The following is a 13,896-nucleotide window of genomic DNA, read 5'->3' on the forward strand; positions in this document are numbered from 1 at the left end:
CCTGGTTCCTCGTCTCTTCCGGAAACCGACGGGCCGGCAGGAAATGACGAAGCAGAGGTCGTCCGGGTCCGTGCGGTAACCGGTTCCCGCGAGCCCGGCCCCGACTCCGGGGAAAGGGGCCCCGCGCCGAGCAGCCTGCCGCCTCCGGAGCGAGCAGCGTGAGTGGACCCGCGTCCCTGCGCGTCCCGGGCCCGACCTCGCGTCACCCGGCCCCGCCCCCCGCCCGCGCGCCGCCCCGCCCCGCCCCGGCCCCGCTGGGGAGGGGGGGCGATGGAGGTCGCGCCCGCCCCACGTCCCCCGCCGGGTGTGTGAGGCTCCGAGTACCTGCCTCTCGGGTGCTCGGGGCCTCTCGGGGTCGCAGGAAGTAGTGAGGCCCCGAGTCCCAGAAGCGTACACGGAGGGCGGCGCGCCGGCCCCGCGCGGGTTCCGCGGGACTGTGTGAGGCTTGAATCAGGCTCACCGGCGATCGGCGGAAGCGCGGCGGCCTGGCCGCTCCGGAGGCCCCTGCCTGCGGCCACTTCCTGGGAAGGATTATATTCTGGACCCGCTCGACTGGATTTACCCCCCCCCCCACCCCCCCCCGGAGGAGCAGGTCTCACAAGTTGAGGGAAGAGTTAAGGCTGGGGAGTCAGATGCAGGTGACACCCGCCCGCCCCCCGCCCCCCCCCCCCCAAGACTGTGGGACATTTGGGCAGGTTATACTGTGTAACCACCACCGCCATCCCAGGCGCCGCTGCAAAATGGAGCGTAGTGCCTCCCAGCAGGTGGTTGTGAAGCTTAAAGGAACATGTGGAACATGTGGCCGGCCCAGCACGTGAACCCTCGAATGTTACTGCCTGCCCCCCTCGGTTCTTCCTCCCGGAGGCCTGTGTTAGCCTGTGCACCCTTCCGACTCGGGAAGCCCATCCGTCAGTGTTTCAGAGGACTGAGAAGGAGAATCCGTTATGCGATGGACTGTGTGATGAGGAACTCTCGGAACCGTATAAGGCCGTGGTTCTCAACCTGTGGGTCGCAACCCTTTCACAGGGGTCGCCTAAGACCATCGGGAAACACATATATAATTACATGTTGTTTTGTGATTAATCACTATGCTTTAATTATGTTCCATTTGTAACAATGAAATTGGGGGTCACCACAACATGAGGAACTTAAAGGGTCGTGGCATTAGGAAGGTTGAGAACCACTGGAAGTGTTTCTAATCTGAATTTGTATCAAAATAACCAAGCACTCTTCGAGAGACAAAAATGATAACATTCAAGACACGGTGACAAGTGATAATCCGTTTTAGAGCCACCTAGACATGGTATCAGGGAAGCTAATTTTAAAGTTTATGATATAATCATTGATCCCTAGAAAACGTCTAGTTGTCAGCGTAAAAGTCTATCAAACTAAGACCAAACCCTAGTTGTCATATTTTACCAACTTTATCTCTGGGTGTTAATATGTACCTGGGACTTAAGTCAGCTCACCCTGGCATCTCCTTACGGAAATTGTTCAAGCGTTACTGTCCAGGGAAAATGTAGGGGAAAAGTTTAGTTTTCCCAGATGATGAATTTGAGAAATCCATGAATCATGATCCAAGCACATGGCTCGTTACATTCGAATGCCCCTGGGCATTTTGCTTTTCACTCCAGAGGAAGGCTGTGGTGGTATTCGGAACCGCTCAGGTGTCTGTGTGCGCTTGGTTGGACTGTGGCATGCTGGAAGGGGATGGTCGTAGTTCAGGCCACATGGGAGCCGTGGGTCTGTGCTGTGACTTCGGACAAAACCATTCTTTATTCCTGGCAGCCTTACAAAGCCGTGCCATTGGTCATGATGGAGAAGTGGACAGGAGAGGTGTACCCTCAGGACAGATCTTTCACAACGATACCTCCAGTGCATTTCCCTGGAACTGTGGAACAGTAGTGTCATTGCATAGCAATGATGTTGTCTAATATCTGTTATATAACTCACGTTGAATTTTCACCATCTGGGTCAGCAACAATTTGAAATCCTCTGTAATTTGTAATTACTGGCATATTTGTAGCAGGAGGAAGATAAGCTCTGTAGGACTACACCATTTAAACAGAATTTTGTGAAAAATTGAAGCCAGAAAATTAACCTGGCTCAGATCCATTCAGGTGTTAGGAAACAGGTAGGAAACGCTTTCATAATTTGTCAGATAAATGGCACCTGCCAAATGTTCTAGTGGCCACTTCTATGTTTCCTGCTTCTTCCCTGACTTGTTAATAACTCCCAATCCTGAAAGCTACCACCCTTGCTGCGTAATTGTACTAGGCCTTTTTCAGCATCTTAAATCAGACATCTAAAGCCATCTCTTTTTGCCAAACACAGTCATTGTTTTTTTTTTTACATTTTGGAACCAACAAAATCATAAATCATAAGCAATTATTAGTCTCTGGTCTTCCAAAATTTTTCATTTCTAAAGTAGATTGATTACTATCAATCATAATTATTATATTCAGAGAAACTCTGGAGTTCAGTTTTAAGGAATAAGAATTGAAACTCTGTGCCAAATCCCCTGTGCCTCTTTTAAAAGAAAATTCACGGCCAGACTTTAATATATAGGATATGGATATGGTCTGATGTTGAATATTTAGATCTTTCATCTATAGATTACTATAATTTAAAGTAAGTTCTGTTTTCTTATTTCCTGGCTAATTTTTACAAGACATCTTTATATTCATCAGACACCAATAGATGTTTTAGAGAAATTATTCTTGCCCTCAATGTTAACAGTTTAAGTTCAATGCCATTCACAATACTCACTTTATTGTAAATGAGTACCTTATGTCCCCAAATGTCTGACAAAGACTTCAGATGTTAGCAAGGGACAAACATGCCACCTGGCTTGGCAGCAGACCTCTGAGGAAATTTCATTAATTTTATGCAGAGGCACACTATAAGAAAGAAAACAGACTCTGCCCTTAATACACACTTATTAACTTACTGAGCCAAATCTACATTATAGATTATTTTGGAGGCTTGCAGGACAGGTTGAAAATATTTTAGTGGATGAAGTTCTGCAGTGTCTTCATTGTTACAGAATATCTATGGGAAACTTGCAAAACAATTTCTTGGCCATTTCAGATACTCTTTTTCTTGGTATCAGAAAATGGCTGTCTTATTCTTAAAAACTACCGTGCAGTTATCACCTATCATTTTGTTCAGCTTCCTTTTTATAGAATGTCTAAAATAACACTTCTGGATTTCTTTCACATATTAGGTCATTTTACTTAGACTTACCTTTTATGTCCAACACAAAGGAGGAACTCTCTCTTAAAGGAAAAATTCAGTTACCTTCCCAAACACAAATAAGAAACCATTGCTCTTTTACGGCTAGTTGATACAGTTGCTATTACCACTCATATTTTCTGTGGGAATGTCCAAAGAATGCATTTCCTTGAATAGAAGTCACAGCTGTGTAAATAGCAAAGAAGTAACTTTGTATCCTGTAGCTTCTTTCAACCACATTTGGCCAGTAAACCAAAACCAGATAAAGCTCCACACGGGAGGCTTGTGGAAGAGCCTTGTCATGGCTGTCACATCTTCTCTAGGCCGCGGTCACGAGTGCAGCACTTTTCTGAACATCACAGCCAGTTGTTTGGGCCGGTGTTTCAAAGTATTCAGTTGCTTTCATCTGGGTGGTAGTCACTGTTTGGAGACCGTGCAGTGATATTCAGCCTGTGTCCCTTTACTAATATGATTTCTTAATCCCAAGTTTTAACCTTTATGTAGAAGCTGTAATGTTTCAAAGTAAAAAATAAGGGGAGGACACCCGGCTGGTGTGCTCAGTGGATTGAATGTTGTCTCATGGACCAAGGGGTCCTGGGTTCGATTTCTAATCAGGGCACACGCCCGGTTTGTGATCTCAATCCCCTGTGGAAGGTCTGCAGGAGGCAGCCAATTAATGATTCTCTATCATCATTGATGTTTCTCTCTCTCTCCCTCTTCCTTCCTCTCTGAAATCAATAAAATATTTTTTAAAAAATAAGGAGAGGTGATCAACCAAAGAACTTGTATGCATAAATGCATAGCCCATGGACACAGACAACAGTGTGGAGGGGAGGGGCAGGCTGGAGAGGGTCAATGGGAAAAAAAGGGGGACAAATGTGATACTTTCAACAATAAAGATTTAAAAATAAAATATAAGGGGGAATATGTTACGTGCCTTAGTTATCTAGACCAAAGGTTAACCAACTTTTTCTTAAAGGACCAGATTGTAAATATTTTAGGCTTTGAGAGCTGTGAGGCAAAAATCAAGGATATTATGTAGGTAATTATAACCATTTAAAATGTATCTGTTTAGAAATGTAAAACCATTCTTGGCTCCTGGGCCATACAGAAACAGGCGGCAGGGCTGAGGGTGGCCAGCAGGCCGTATGCTTGCCAGCCCTTCTCCACTCATACCATCCCTCACTAACAGAAACCCTGTTCTTTTTTCTCTCTTTCAGCCACATGCCTGGGGATTACGGAGTGATGGGTGACGATGGCTCTATTGATTACAGCGTTCATGAGGCCTGGAATGAAGCCACCAACGTTTACTTGGTAGTCATCCTCGTTAGCTTTGGTCTCTTCATGTATGCCAAGAGGTAAATCTTTGAGTACTTCAGGGGAGATAAGAAACTGGGCATTTAAAAGCTCTGCAGGTTTGTTTGTTTGTTTGATCTGAATTAAATGCACAAAAATAATGTCGTCAACATTTTTGTTCCTGCTCTGAAAGCACTGTCTACTTGTGCCCTTGAGCACTTGGCACTGAGGTTTGGCTTGGAAAACCCTGTTGCTTTAAGAGGTGGAGATTTAGGTGCAGCCCTTGGCACCCAGCCCAGCTCACTATACTCCCATTCTATCATATCTAACACAGCTCAATTTTATCACCCAGCCTGTGTTCACCAGCACCCGTGGATGAGCACACATGTTGGCCCATGTCCCTAAAATGCAGAGACACTAACTCCTGTGTGCTTAGCAGTTCTCTCTTTGCACATTTTAAGCGTTCCCTTCTGTTTCCTGTGCAAGACTATTTCATAGCACTTATCCTATATAATAAAAGGGTAATATGCAAATCGACTGGACAGCGGAACGACCAGTTGCTATGACAAGCACTGACCACCAGGGGGGCAGGCGCTCAACGCAGGAGCTGCCTCCTGGTGGTCAGTGTGCTCCCACAGGGGGAGCGCTGCTCAGCCAGAAGCTGGGCTCACAGCTGGCGAGCCCAGCAGTGGTGGCGGGAGTCTCTCTCACCTCTGCGGCAGCGCTAAGGATGTCCGACTGTCACCTTAGGCCCGCTTCCCACAGGAAGGTGTAGGCTGGGCAGAGGGACCCGACCCCGACCCCCCCCCCCCCCCCCCAGTGCACAAGTTTCGTGCACCGGGCCTCTAGTTGAACAGTATTGGTATTATCTGATTACTTGTCTATTCCACAAAAACTTCAGTCCCTTGAGAACAAGGCCTGGTGTGTCACATAGTGTAAATTCTCAATAAATATTTCCTACTTTAATTCTAGATTCCGTAGCATAATGTAACTGTTCTCTCTCATTCTCTCTCCTTTTGTGGGGGGTGAGGGAGGGTGGGGAGGGTGGAGAGGGCGGGGAAGCTGCTTTGAAAAGGAAAAGCACTGTTAGTTGAACTGAGTTGCTTCTGCTTATAGGCACATGCTTCATGGTATCCTCTGCCAAAGTCAAAAAGACAGTAGATAGCTCAAAATAATTAGTAATCCAGAAATTACAGATGTTTGGTCTGGGGAGTAGCTCAGAGCCTATATTTGCTCTCAGACATGCAGGCTCATCCTTCCTAGCTGCCTGAGCCCTGAAGCAGCCCACCCATTGGCTGTCTAGACTGTAGGGGATGGGTGAGGGAAGGCTCTACATATCAGCACTGGCCCACTTGCAAGAAACCATGTTCCACTAAAAATAGCCACTGCCTCCTCCCCACCCCACAGTTTTAAAAGCAGAGGCACTGTTATCAATTTTAAAAAGATGGCCATACAGAAGCTCCACTGAAGTCATGCTATTGTATACGAGAAATAAGCGTATCTGTTATTTTCCAAAGTTAAGGTCTGCTCACATTTTGTTTATTGTAAAACCCAGAAAGTTACCTTTATTTGGAGGACATGAGAGGGAAGGGGAAAATCAGATATTTTCTCGTTTATGCATTTTTCCATAGAATACTTGGCTTTTGGAAGGGTGGGGAGTGAAAGCACAATAGAGGTACATCACTGTTGTGTAAAGTGGATTGTTCAGCTACTTTTCTTTTGTATATCCCTGTGGCTATACATATATAGCTTCATACTTTTTAAAAATATGTTTTTATTGATTAAAAGAAAAAGGGAGAGGGGGAGAGAGAGAGAAACATCTATCGGCTGCCTCCCAACTGGGGATCAAACCTAGGCCATGTGCCCTGGCTGAGAATCAAATTGGCGACCTTTTGGTGCATGGAGTGACGCTCAAGCAACTGAGCCACAGCAACCAGGGCATACAGCTTCATACTTTTTAGTGAAAGAAAGAATACCTGCCCTAACCGGTTTGTTTCAGTGGATAGAGCGACGGCCTGCGGACTGAAGGGTCCTTGGTTGCAGGCACATCCCCAGTAGGGGGTGTGCAAGAGGCAGCTGATCCATGTTTCTCTCTCATCAATGTTTCTAACTCTATCCCTCTCCCTTCCTCTCTGTAAAAAAACCAATGAAATATATATTTTTTTAAAAAAGAAAGAATACCTGAGCCAAGGAAGCATCCACTGAGACAAAATAAAAGATGGATTCCTTGCCACTTAAGTCCTTAAATGTAGTTTCCGATCACAACGATCCTGAGAATATTATAGTCCTACTAGAGGCCTGGTGCACAAATTTGTGCACTGGTGGGGTCCAGCCCACCTGCCCCGATGGGGGCCGATCGGGGGTGGGGCTGGCCGGGGCGCGGGCCTGCAGGTGGTTTGCCGGCCAGCCCTGCCCCTAATCAGGGTGGCGGGGCCCGTGGGGGATGGGGCCAGCTGGGGTGAAGGGCCCTGGTCATTCCGGTGGTTCTGCCATTCGGTCACTGGGCTTTTATTACGTAGGATAGGTATTAATACAGATCTCTCTTCTGCATTGGTTTTGTGTTTCAGGAATAAAAGGAAGATTATGAGGATATTCAGTGTGCCACCTACAGCAGAAACTTTGTCAGAGCCCAACTTCTATGACACAATGAGCAAAATTCGTTTAAGACAGCAACTGGAAATGTATTCCATTTGTAAGTAGATTCTGTGCTTTACTGTATGCAGAAACATGTTTAAAGTAGAATTTTTGGAATTAAACCCAGTTAGTAAAAGGTTGTCAAAAATAGCTGATGATGAAACCCCGAGTGCCCTTTTCAGATGCTCATCACAGTGACAGCCAAGGAGGTTTGCATGAAGTCAGTGCTTCCGGACCCTGTGCGTGTATGGGCCCTTCCAACGCTCTAAGAACCCTAGGAATGAATACATGGGGTCGTACTTTTGTAAATTTTGCGAAAAATTAGCTATTTTAATAATCAGTTGAGATTGCTATCTCTTCCTACTGTAATTTGCCCTCCTTTGTACCCCCGTCCCTACGGAACAGCATGAAAGTGGCCAGGAGCGTTTGGTAGAATCTACGGGAAAGTTGAGTTGGAGCTACTTTTAGTTGGGTTTTGAAGTTTTATTTATGGAATTTGCAGCCAGTCTCTTCTATTATAAGTAAATTACTGCAAGCCAAAGCAGAAAGGAATGGCTCCCAGGAATGTGGCGTGTGATATTATCTCCATATTAATATGTTCAATAGTACTGAACACGGTGACTATGTAGGCGGTGGGGAAGAAACACAGTTTAAAATGTACGGCGTCAGAGTGAATTGTAGGCCATAGCCATTTATGCCACCATTTAAAAGAATAAGGGTGTTATTTCTGTGGTGCATCATTAAGCTCAGAAAGCAAAATATAATAGTATATTATATTTAAGATGCCACTCTTAAAGTCACGTGACCACAACACCCCTTATATTATCTACATATCATATAAATGTTCTATTTAATTATGCAAGCATAGAGGAAGGTTTGAAGAGATACTCATCAGACTATTAACATTATTACCCTGATGGGGAGAGTGTGGGATTTAAAGAAAAAAGACTGGATGTTTTTTTAAAAGAAACATATCTGTAGTAAAAAATGTAAATGTGTGTGTGTGTGTGTGTGTGTGTGTGTGCATAGAAAGAACCAAAGAGTGAAATTTTAGGTGAACAGTAGAAAAAATATATATATATGCGCATATATATTTTACACTAGTAAAACCTATAAAAAGTTCTTCAGCATAAATTTTGTCCTAAGAACTGGTAACAGCAGTTCCTTTGGGGAAAGCAGCTGGGTGGGCCGCTACAGGACTGTTCAGCTAAGAGGAATACTTTTTCTTTTGTTCCTTCTGCACTTTGACGATATGGATGGCTTACCAGCTCAAGCTAAGCAGTAAAACTAACATAGCAGCTTTATTCACAGTAGCCAGAAGGTGGAATCAAGCCAAGTGTCCTTGATGGATGAATGGACACACAAACAATGGCACATAAATACAGTAGAATGTTATTCAGCCTTTAAGAGGAAGACAATTCTAACGTATACTACAACATGGATGGACCTGAAAGACATTATGCTTCATAATTATCCTTATAATTAAGTAAAATAAGCAAGCCACAGAAGAACAGATATTGTATGATTTCACTTACATGAGGCAAATTCATAGACAGAAAGTAGAATGGTGGTTGCCAGTGACTGGGGAGGAGAAAATGGGGAGTTATTACTTAATGGGTAGAGTTCAATTTGAATGATCAAAAGAATTCTGTGTCTGTATGGGGGTGATAGTTGCCCAACAATGTGAATGTAGTTCATGCCACTAAATTAAACACTTAAAACTGACCAAAATGGCCCCAGCCAGTTTGGCTCAGTGGATAGAGCATCAGCCTGTAGACTGGAGGGTCCCAGGTTCGATTCCAACCAAGGGCACATGCCTGGGTTGCAGGCTCAATCCCCAGTGGGGGGCGTGCAGGAGACAGCTGATCCATGATTCTCTTTCATCATTGATGTTTCTCTCTCTCCCTCTCCCTTCCTCTCTGAAATCAATAAAGAAATATATATTTTTTTAAAAAACTAACTAACATGGCAAATTTTATGTACATTTTATCACAACAGAAAAAAATCCTTTAAAAATTTAAGCATTTTTTTAAAGTCTAGTCAGAAGCTTTGTAAAGAAAATTATAAGGGAAAAATTAAGTTTTCATTGATGCCTAGTCAAAATAGAAGTTACCTCCTATCAGTAATATATTCAATAGTATAACATATACAATTATAAACCCCATTGTACAGGTTTTTTTTCTTCTTTGATGGGAATGGCATAAAATAAGATCAGAATTCCTGTCTTTGTAAGGCACATCAGTTTTCTATTGCTGCTGTAACAAATTATCACAAATTTTGTGGCTTAAAACAACACAGATGCATTGTTTACATTTTTATAGGTTATAAATCCTACAACAGTCTTGCTGGGATAAAAATCTAGGTGTGAGCAGAGGTTTTTTTCTGCTTCGGATGCAGAGCCAGCAGCATTACATCTTTCTGTTCATTCTTCATTATATCTTCCCCTCTGTCTGAACTCAGCCAGGAAAGGTTCTCCAATTTTAAGAGTCCATGTGATTAGGTGGGACCAGGTAATCCAGGGTAATCTCTCCCTCTCTTACCTTACCTTAATCACATCCTCAAAGTCCCCTTTTCGCTGTAAGGTAACATATTCACAGATTGGGGGGATTAGGATGTAGACAATTTTGGAAGCCATTATTCCTGTAGACAATGAGTGTGTGTGGGTCTGCACATTTATTGAATTCCTGCTCATTGGAGCTTTCTTAAGTGCTTGTGACATATCTAGCCCTAACAAAGTCTGGCGGTTCAACAGGAAATAGCAAACAAAATTCTTTTTCTTACAAAGGACTCCCAAAGTTGTAAAAGCTTTAGGCCACAAAAATCTGAATTTACCCCCGAGTACTGTAAACAAGTAGTATCTCTTTCTTGGCTAAGAAACAGTGAAGAGACTGAAAGTTTTAGAGCTAAGTAGTCAGTGACATTCCTAAGTATTTTAGCCCTGTACTTTCTCTGGTTTTAGCTTGGGACCATTCATTTTTATTTTATTATTTTATGTATGTATGTACGTATGTATGTATGTATGTACGTATGTATGTATGTATGTACGTATGTATGTATGTATGTATGTACGTATGTATGTATGTATGTATGTACGTATGTATGTATGTATGTACGTATGTATGTATGTATGTACGTATGTATGTATGTATGTACGTATGTATGTATGTATGTATGTACGTATGTATGTATGTATGTACGTATGTATGTATGTATGTACGTATGTATGTATGTATGTACGTATGTATGTATGTATGTATGTACGTATGTATGTATGTATGTACGTATGTATGTATGTATGTATGTACGTATGTATGTATGTATGTACGTATGTATGTACGTATGTATGTACGTATGTATGTATGTATGTATGTATGTATGTATTTATCTTATTGACAGTTTTATAGATGTCCCCCAGTTTCCCGTCCCTTCTCCCAGCCCAGGCAACACCATTCTTCAAATAAACATTTCTCAGCAGTACAAAGAGAATACAGAACTGCATTTTTTTTCATCAAGTTTATATTAATCACAAAGTTCAATAACACGTCTCTTAGGCTTATAAGTTAAAATATAGTCAAATTCCTTATTGTGTGGACAAAAGCATTATTTTTAATTTATCTTAAAGTGGAAATGGGGGACAAGAAAGAAGTAAATTGCAGAATATTAATTTAACAGCTTAATTAATGTTTATCCTATATTTTTAAAGCTCTGAATAATCCTGATATACAAATAGAGGGTCATAATGTATAATAAAATTTTCCTCCAACAGAAAAAAGTTTAATTCTAAGCTAATTCTTTGCTGAGACTCATGACTGGTCATTTAATGATATTAACTAGTAATTATTTTGCTATTTTATTAAGTATATCTCTTTTTTCTTCATTTTTTTTTTTTTTAATAGCAAGGAAGTATGACCATCAACAGCCACAAAACCAAGCTGACAGTGTGCAGCTCTCATTGGAATGAAATCTCAGAAAATGAACAACATAAATAATTGTTAAATAGTATTGTAGCAAGCTCCTAATTCCACCAAGTTATGAACAGCATCTTTAAAACATCTTCTGTCTCTATAAGATAATTTTTCTTGTGACCTTTATCCCAAATTTTTGGTGTGTTTTCTTTTACTTTTTTAAATTGCATCTGTGAGTCATTTGTTACACAAAAAATGGCTCAAAAGACCTGAAAACGGGAAGAGCGACTATACCAGAGATGGTGATTTTACCTTGTGAACACCTTTGATTTCTTCAGGATGCAGTCAGCCAGGAATGAAAACCCATCTTTGGAAGCGAGCATCTGAAACTTATGCCACTTTGAGCTGAAATTTTTGTAAAATGAAAATCCAGTCATTGGCATAATTTCCTCTGAGATTGTATTCTGTGATAAACGTAATATGGATAACTGACTGATTTGTGTTCTCATTGCTGTTGGTTACCGCTCTTAATTGAATTACTACTTGCTTCTTCAGAACCTGCATAGTGGACTGTCTTTCTATATCATGAAGCGTACCCATCTGCTGATTATGGAAGCCTTCTGGAATTTTTCCCTCATGTGTTCCTAGGAGTTCATTTGCTTTTTTCTTTAATCCTACAGTTTCATTTCCACCACAAGAGTCTTCTTTAGACCATACTGCGACCATGTTGTCAAACACTAGTAAAAACACCTCTATAATTGGTGTTAGCAACTTGCTTTTCATCATATGACTCTCGATGTTTAACGTTAACTGTCTGGTTTCTAATGCTTTCTTAGCATAATAAGCTTCCCTGAAGACTCATATCTTGTGCCATTTTCTCCTGTATATTGAAATGTTTTTACCTACTTTGTCATCATTATTTAAGTAAAAGCTGATTGGAGGTAGTGGTAGGGAAGTTTAACTGTCCATGTAACTGACCAAGAATTAGTTTTTGAATCCAAGGTATTCTTAATTCTAAGAGTTAGGGTTAATATGTCAGTTAGGGTTAATATTTTTTTCTTTGCCCTTTATAATTGTAAAGTAAAAGAATATAAATTTTAAATGAAAAGGTTTAGACCAAATAAAATCATTCAGGGAAATTGCATTTTCTTTTAAAATTTAATTACATCATTCAAAAATGTATATATTGTTCAAGGTAAATTGTTGACCAAATGAAGCAATTCTTAACTCACGAGTGAAGGCACTGCCTATACGAAGAACAAAACACCGTGTATAACTACAACCGTGTGTAACTAAACAGTTATAATTACAGGCTGGGGGTAGCAGAGTGGCAAGGAGACAGTCTTCTTAAACTTGGCTTTCCGCAAGGAGACACAGTATATTTCCATCAGCAGAGAATGTACTCGAGCAGGAACAGTTTACTTGCTGTCACTGACATGTGACACGATCTGGACAAATTACAAACCTGGCCATCTCAGATGATTTGTATAGTGTATATAAATAAATATAAATCACAATGAAATTGTGATTGTTTTTATCTGTGTCCACGAGATAGAGACAGTCATAACTAAAAACTGGCATATCATTTGGTGAGCATCAAACGTTGGCAAGTAAGAGCGGATGAATTCCTGATTTTTTTCTCTTAAAGCTAACATGGGAATCACTCACCCCCACTGGCAGGAACAACAGTAAGTCCGCCTTTGAAGTTCCTTCTCTGCTTCAACAGCTGAGCTAGGAAGGGTGGAAGCCTGCAGCCACACTTCAAAGGGACACCAGGTGATTGTCCTGCTTCTGCCCCGGAATCCACCAAAGATTCAGTGGAACTATTTTCTTTGGAAGAAAAGTGGAATGACTAATAAGCTGGTAAATAACATTTGTGTTCTCCTTTTGTTCTTTTTTTTTTTTCTTTTAATGCAGAAGATACTGAGCCGTAAGCACTGGTCAGCCTCTCTTGGTGCACAGCTTGAGCATGTCAAATAGTTGTTTAGCTGCTGCCAGCCAGCTGCACTCAGGGAAGCTGTTGGCCCCTAAAGGACACAGATGTTTGCTATAGACCTCACACTGCTTCAGGTGGAGTTATTTATATGATTCATCTGAAAATGAAATGCGGAGTTTATGGTAAAATTGGTTTAATGTCAGAAATATTTTCAATATTGAGTAGAAATAACAAAATAGTGATAATAAAAATAATTTCAGATATTAACAAATACATAGAAGGAAAAGGACAAAAGTATGGAATGAAGTTTTTCAACAAATAGTTATGAAATATGTAACTGTGCTAGTCATGTGTCATCTATAGACTATTCGATTCTAATAACAATTAGAATAGGAACAGATTCAGGAAAACTAAAAGGAAATATAGTTATTTGCATACCTTTAACATCTATACAAAATAGTGAGAATAGGGACTGGAGCTTATTCTTTTTTTAATATATTAATTTTTACAGAGAGGAAGGGAAAGGGATAGAGAGTCAGAAACATCAATGAGAGAGAATCATCAATCAACTGCCTCCTGCACACCCCCCACTGGGGATGTGCCCGCAACCAAGGTACATGCCCTTGACTGGAATCGAACTTGGGACCTTTCAGTCCACAGGCCGATGCTATATCCACTGAGCCAAACTGGTTAGGGCTGGAGCTTATTCTTAATCTGTTTTCCAGTTGACTCCCTAATAAAGCCAGAGCCAAACTTGCACAAAACTATAAAGCAAGAAAAGTTTCCCACCTACCTTTTGACCCTCGTCAGTCTCCTAAAGTCTGTATGGGCAAGACAGGTCTTAAATGAGGATTGAAAAGTTAGGATGAGGAACTAAGCTGAGAACTGAGG

At 41.6% G+C, this 13,896-nt stretch overlaps 2 protein-coding genes across 5 annotated transcripts in view; one reads left to right on the plus strand and one right to left on the minus strand.

The window, feature by feature from the left end:
- The window catches only part of SLC20A2 (solute carrier family 20 member 2), a 96,051-nt gene extending 95,571 nt beyond the window's left edge, over positions 1 to 480 (minus strand). For 3 of the 4 annotated variants that reach the window (XM_070408482.1, XM_070408487.1, XM_070408480.1), the window contains exon 1: positions 2 to 146. The gene's annotated coding sequence lies outside the window, so the exon portion shown is untranslated. Of the gene's footprint in view, position 1; positions 147 to 460 lie in introns of those variants that run through there. The other variant, XM_070408489.1, reaches the window with a different exon arrangement.
- On the plus strand, positions 11 to 11,562 carry SMIM19 (small integral membrane protein 19). Its single transcript, XM_070408491.1, has 4 exons — positions 11 to 158; positions 4,455 to 4,592; positions 7,098 to 7,222; positions 11,061 to 11,562. The coding sequence occupies exons 2-4, from the start codon at positions 4,459 to 4,461 to the stop codon at positions 11,123 to 11,125; spliced, it is 324 nt and encodes a 107-aa protein (XP_070264592.1). The 5' UTR covers positions 11 to 158; positions 4,455 to 4,458; the 3' UTR covers positions 11,126 to 11,562.
- Positions 11,563 to 13,896: the final 2,334 nt, after the last annotated feature.

This window comes from Myotis yumanensis, unplaced genomic scaffold, assembly GCF_028538775.1.
Source record: "Myotis yumanensis isolate MYYU_CA2020_CCGP unplaced genomic scaffold, mMyoYum1.0.hap1 SCAF_3, whole genome shotgun sequence".
Taxonomy (NCBI): Eukaryota; Metazoa; Chordata; class Mammalia; order Chiroptera; family Vespertilionidae; genus Myotis; species Myotis yumanensis.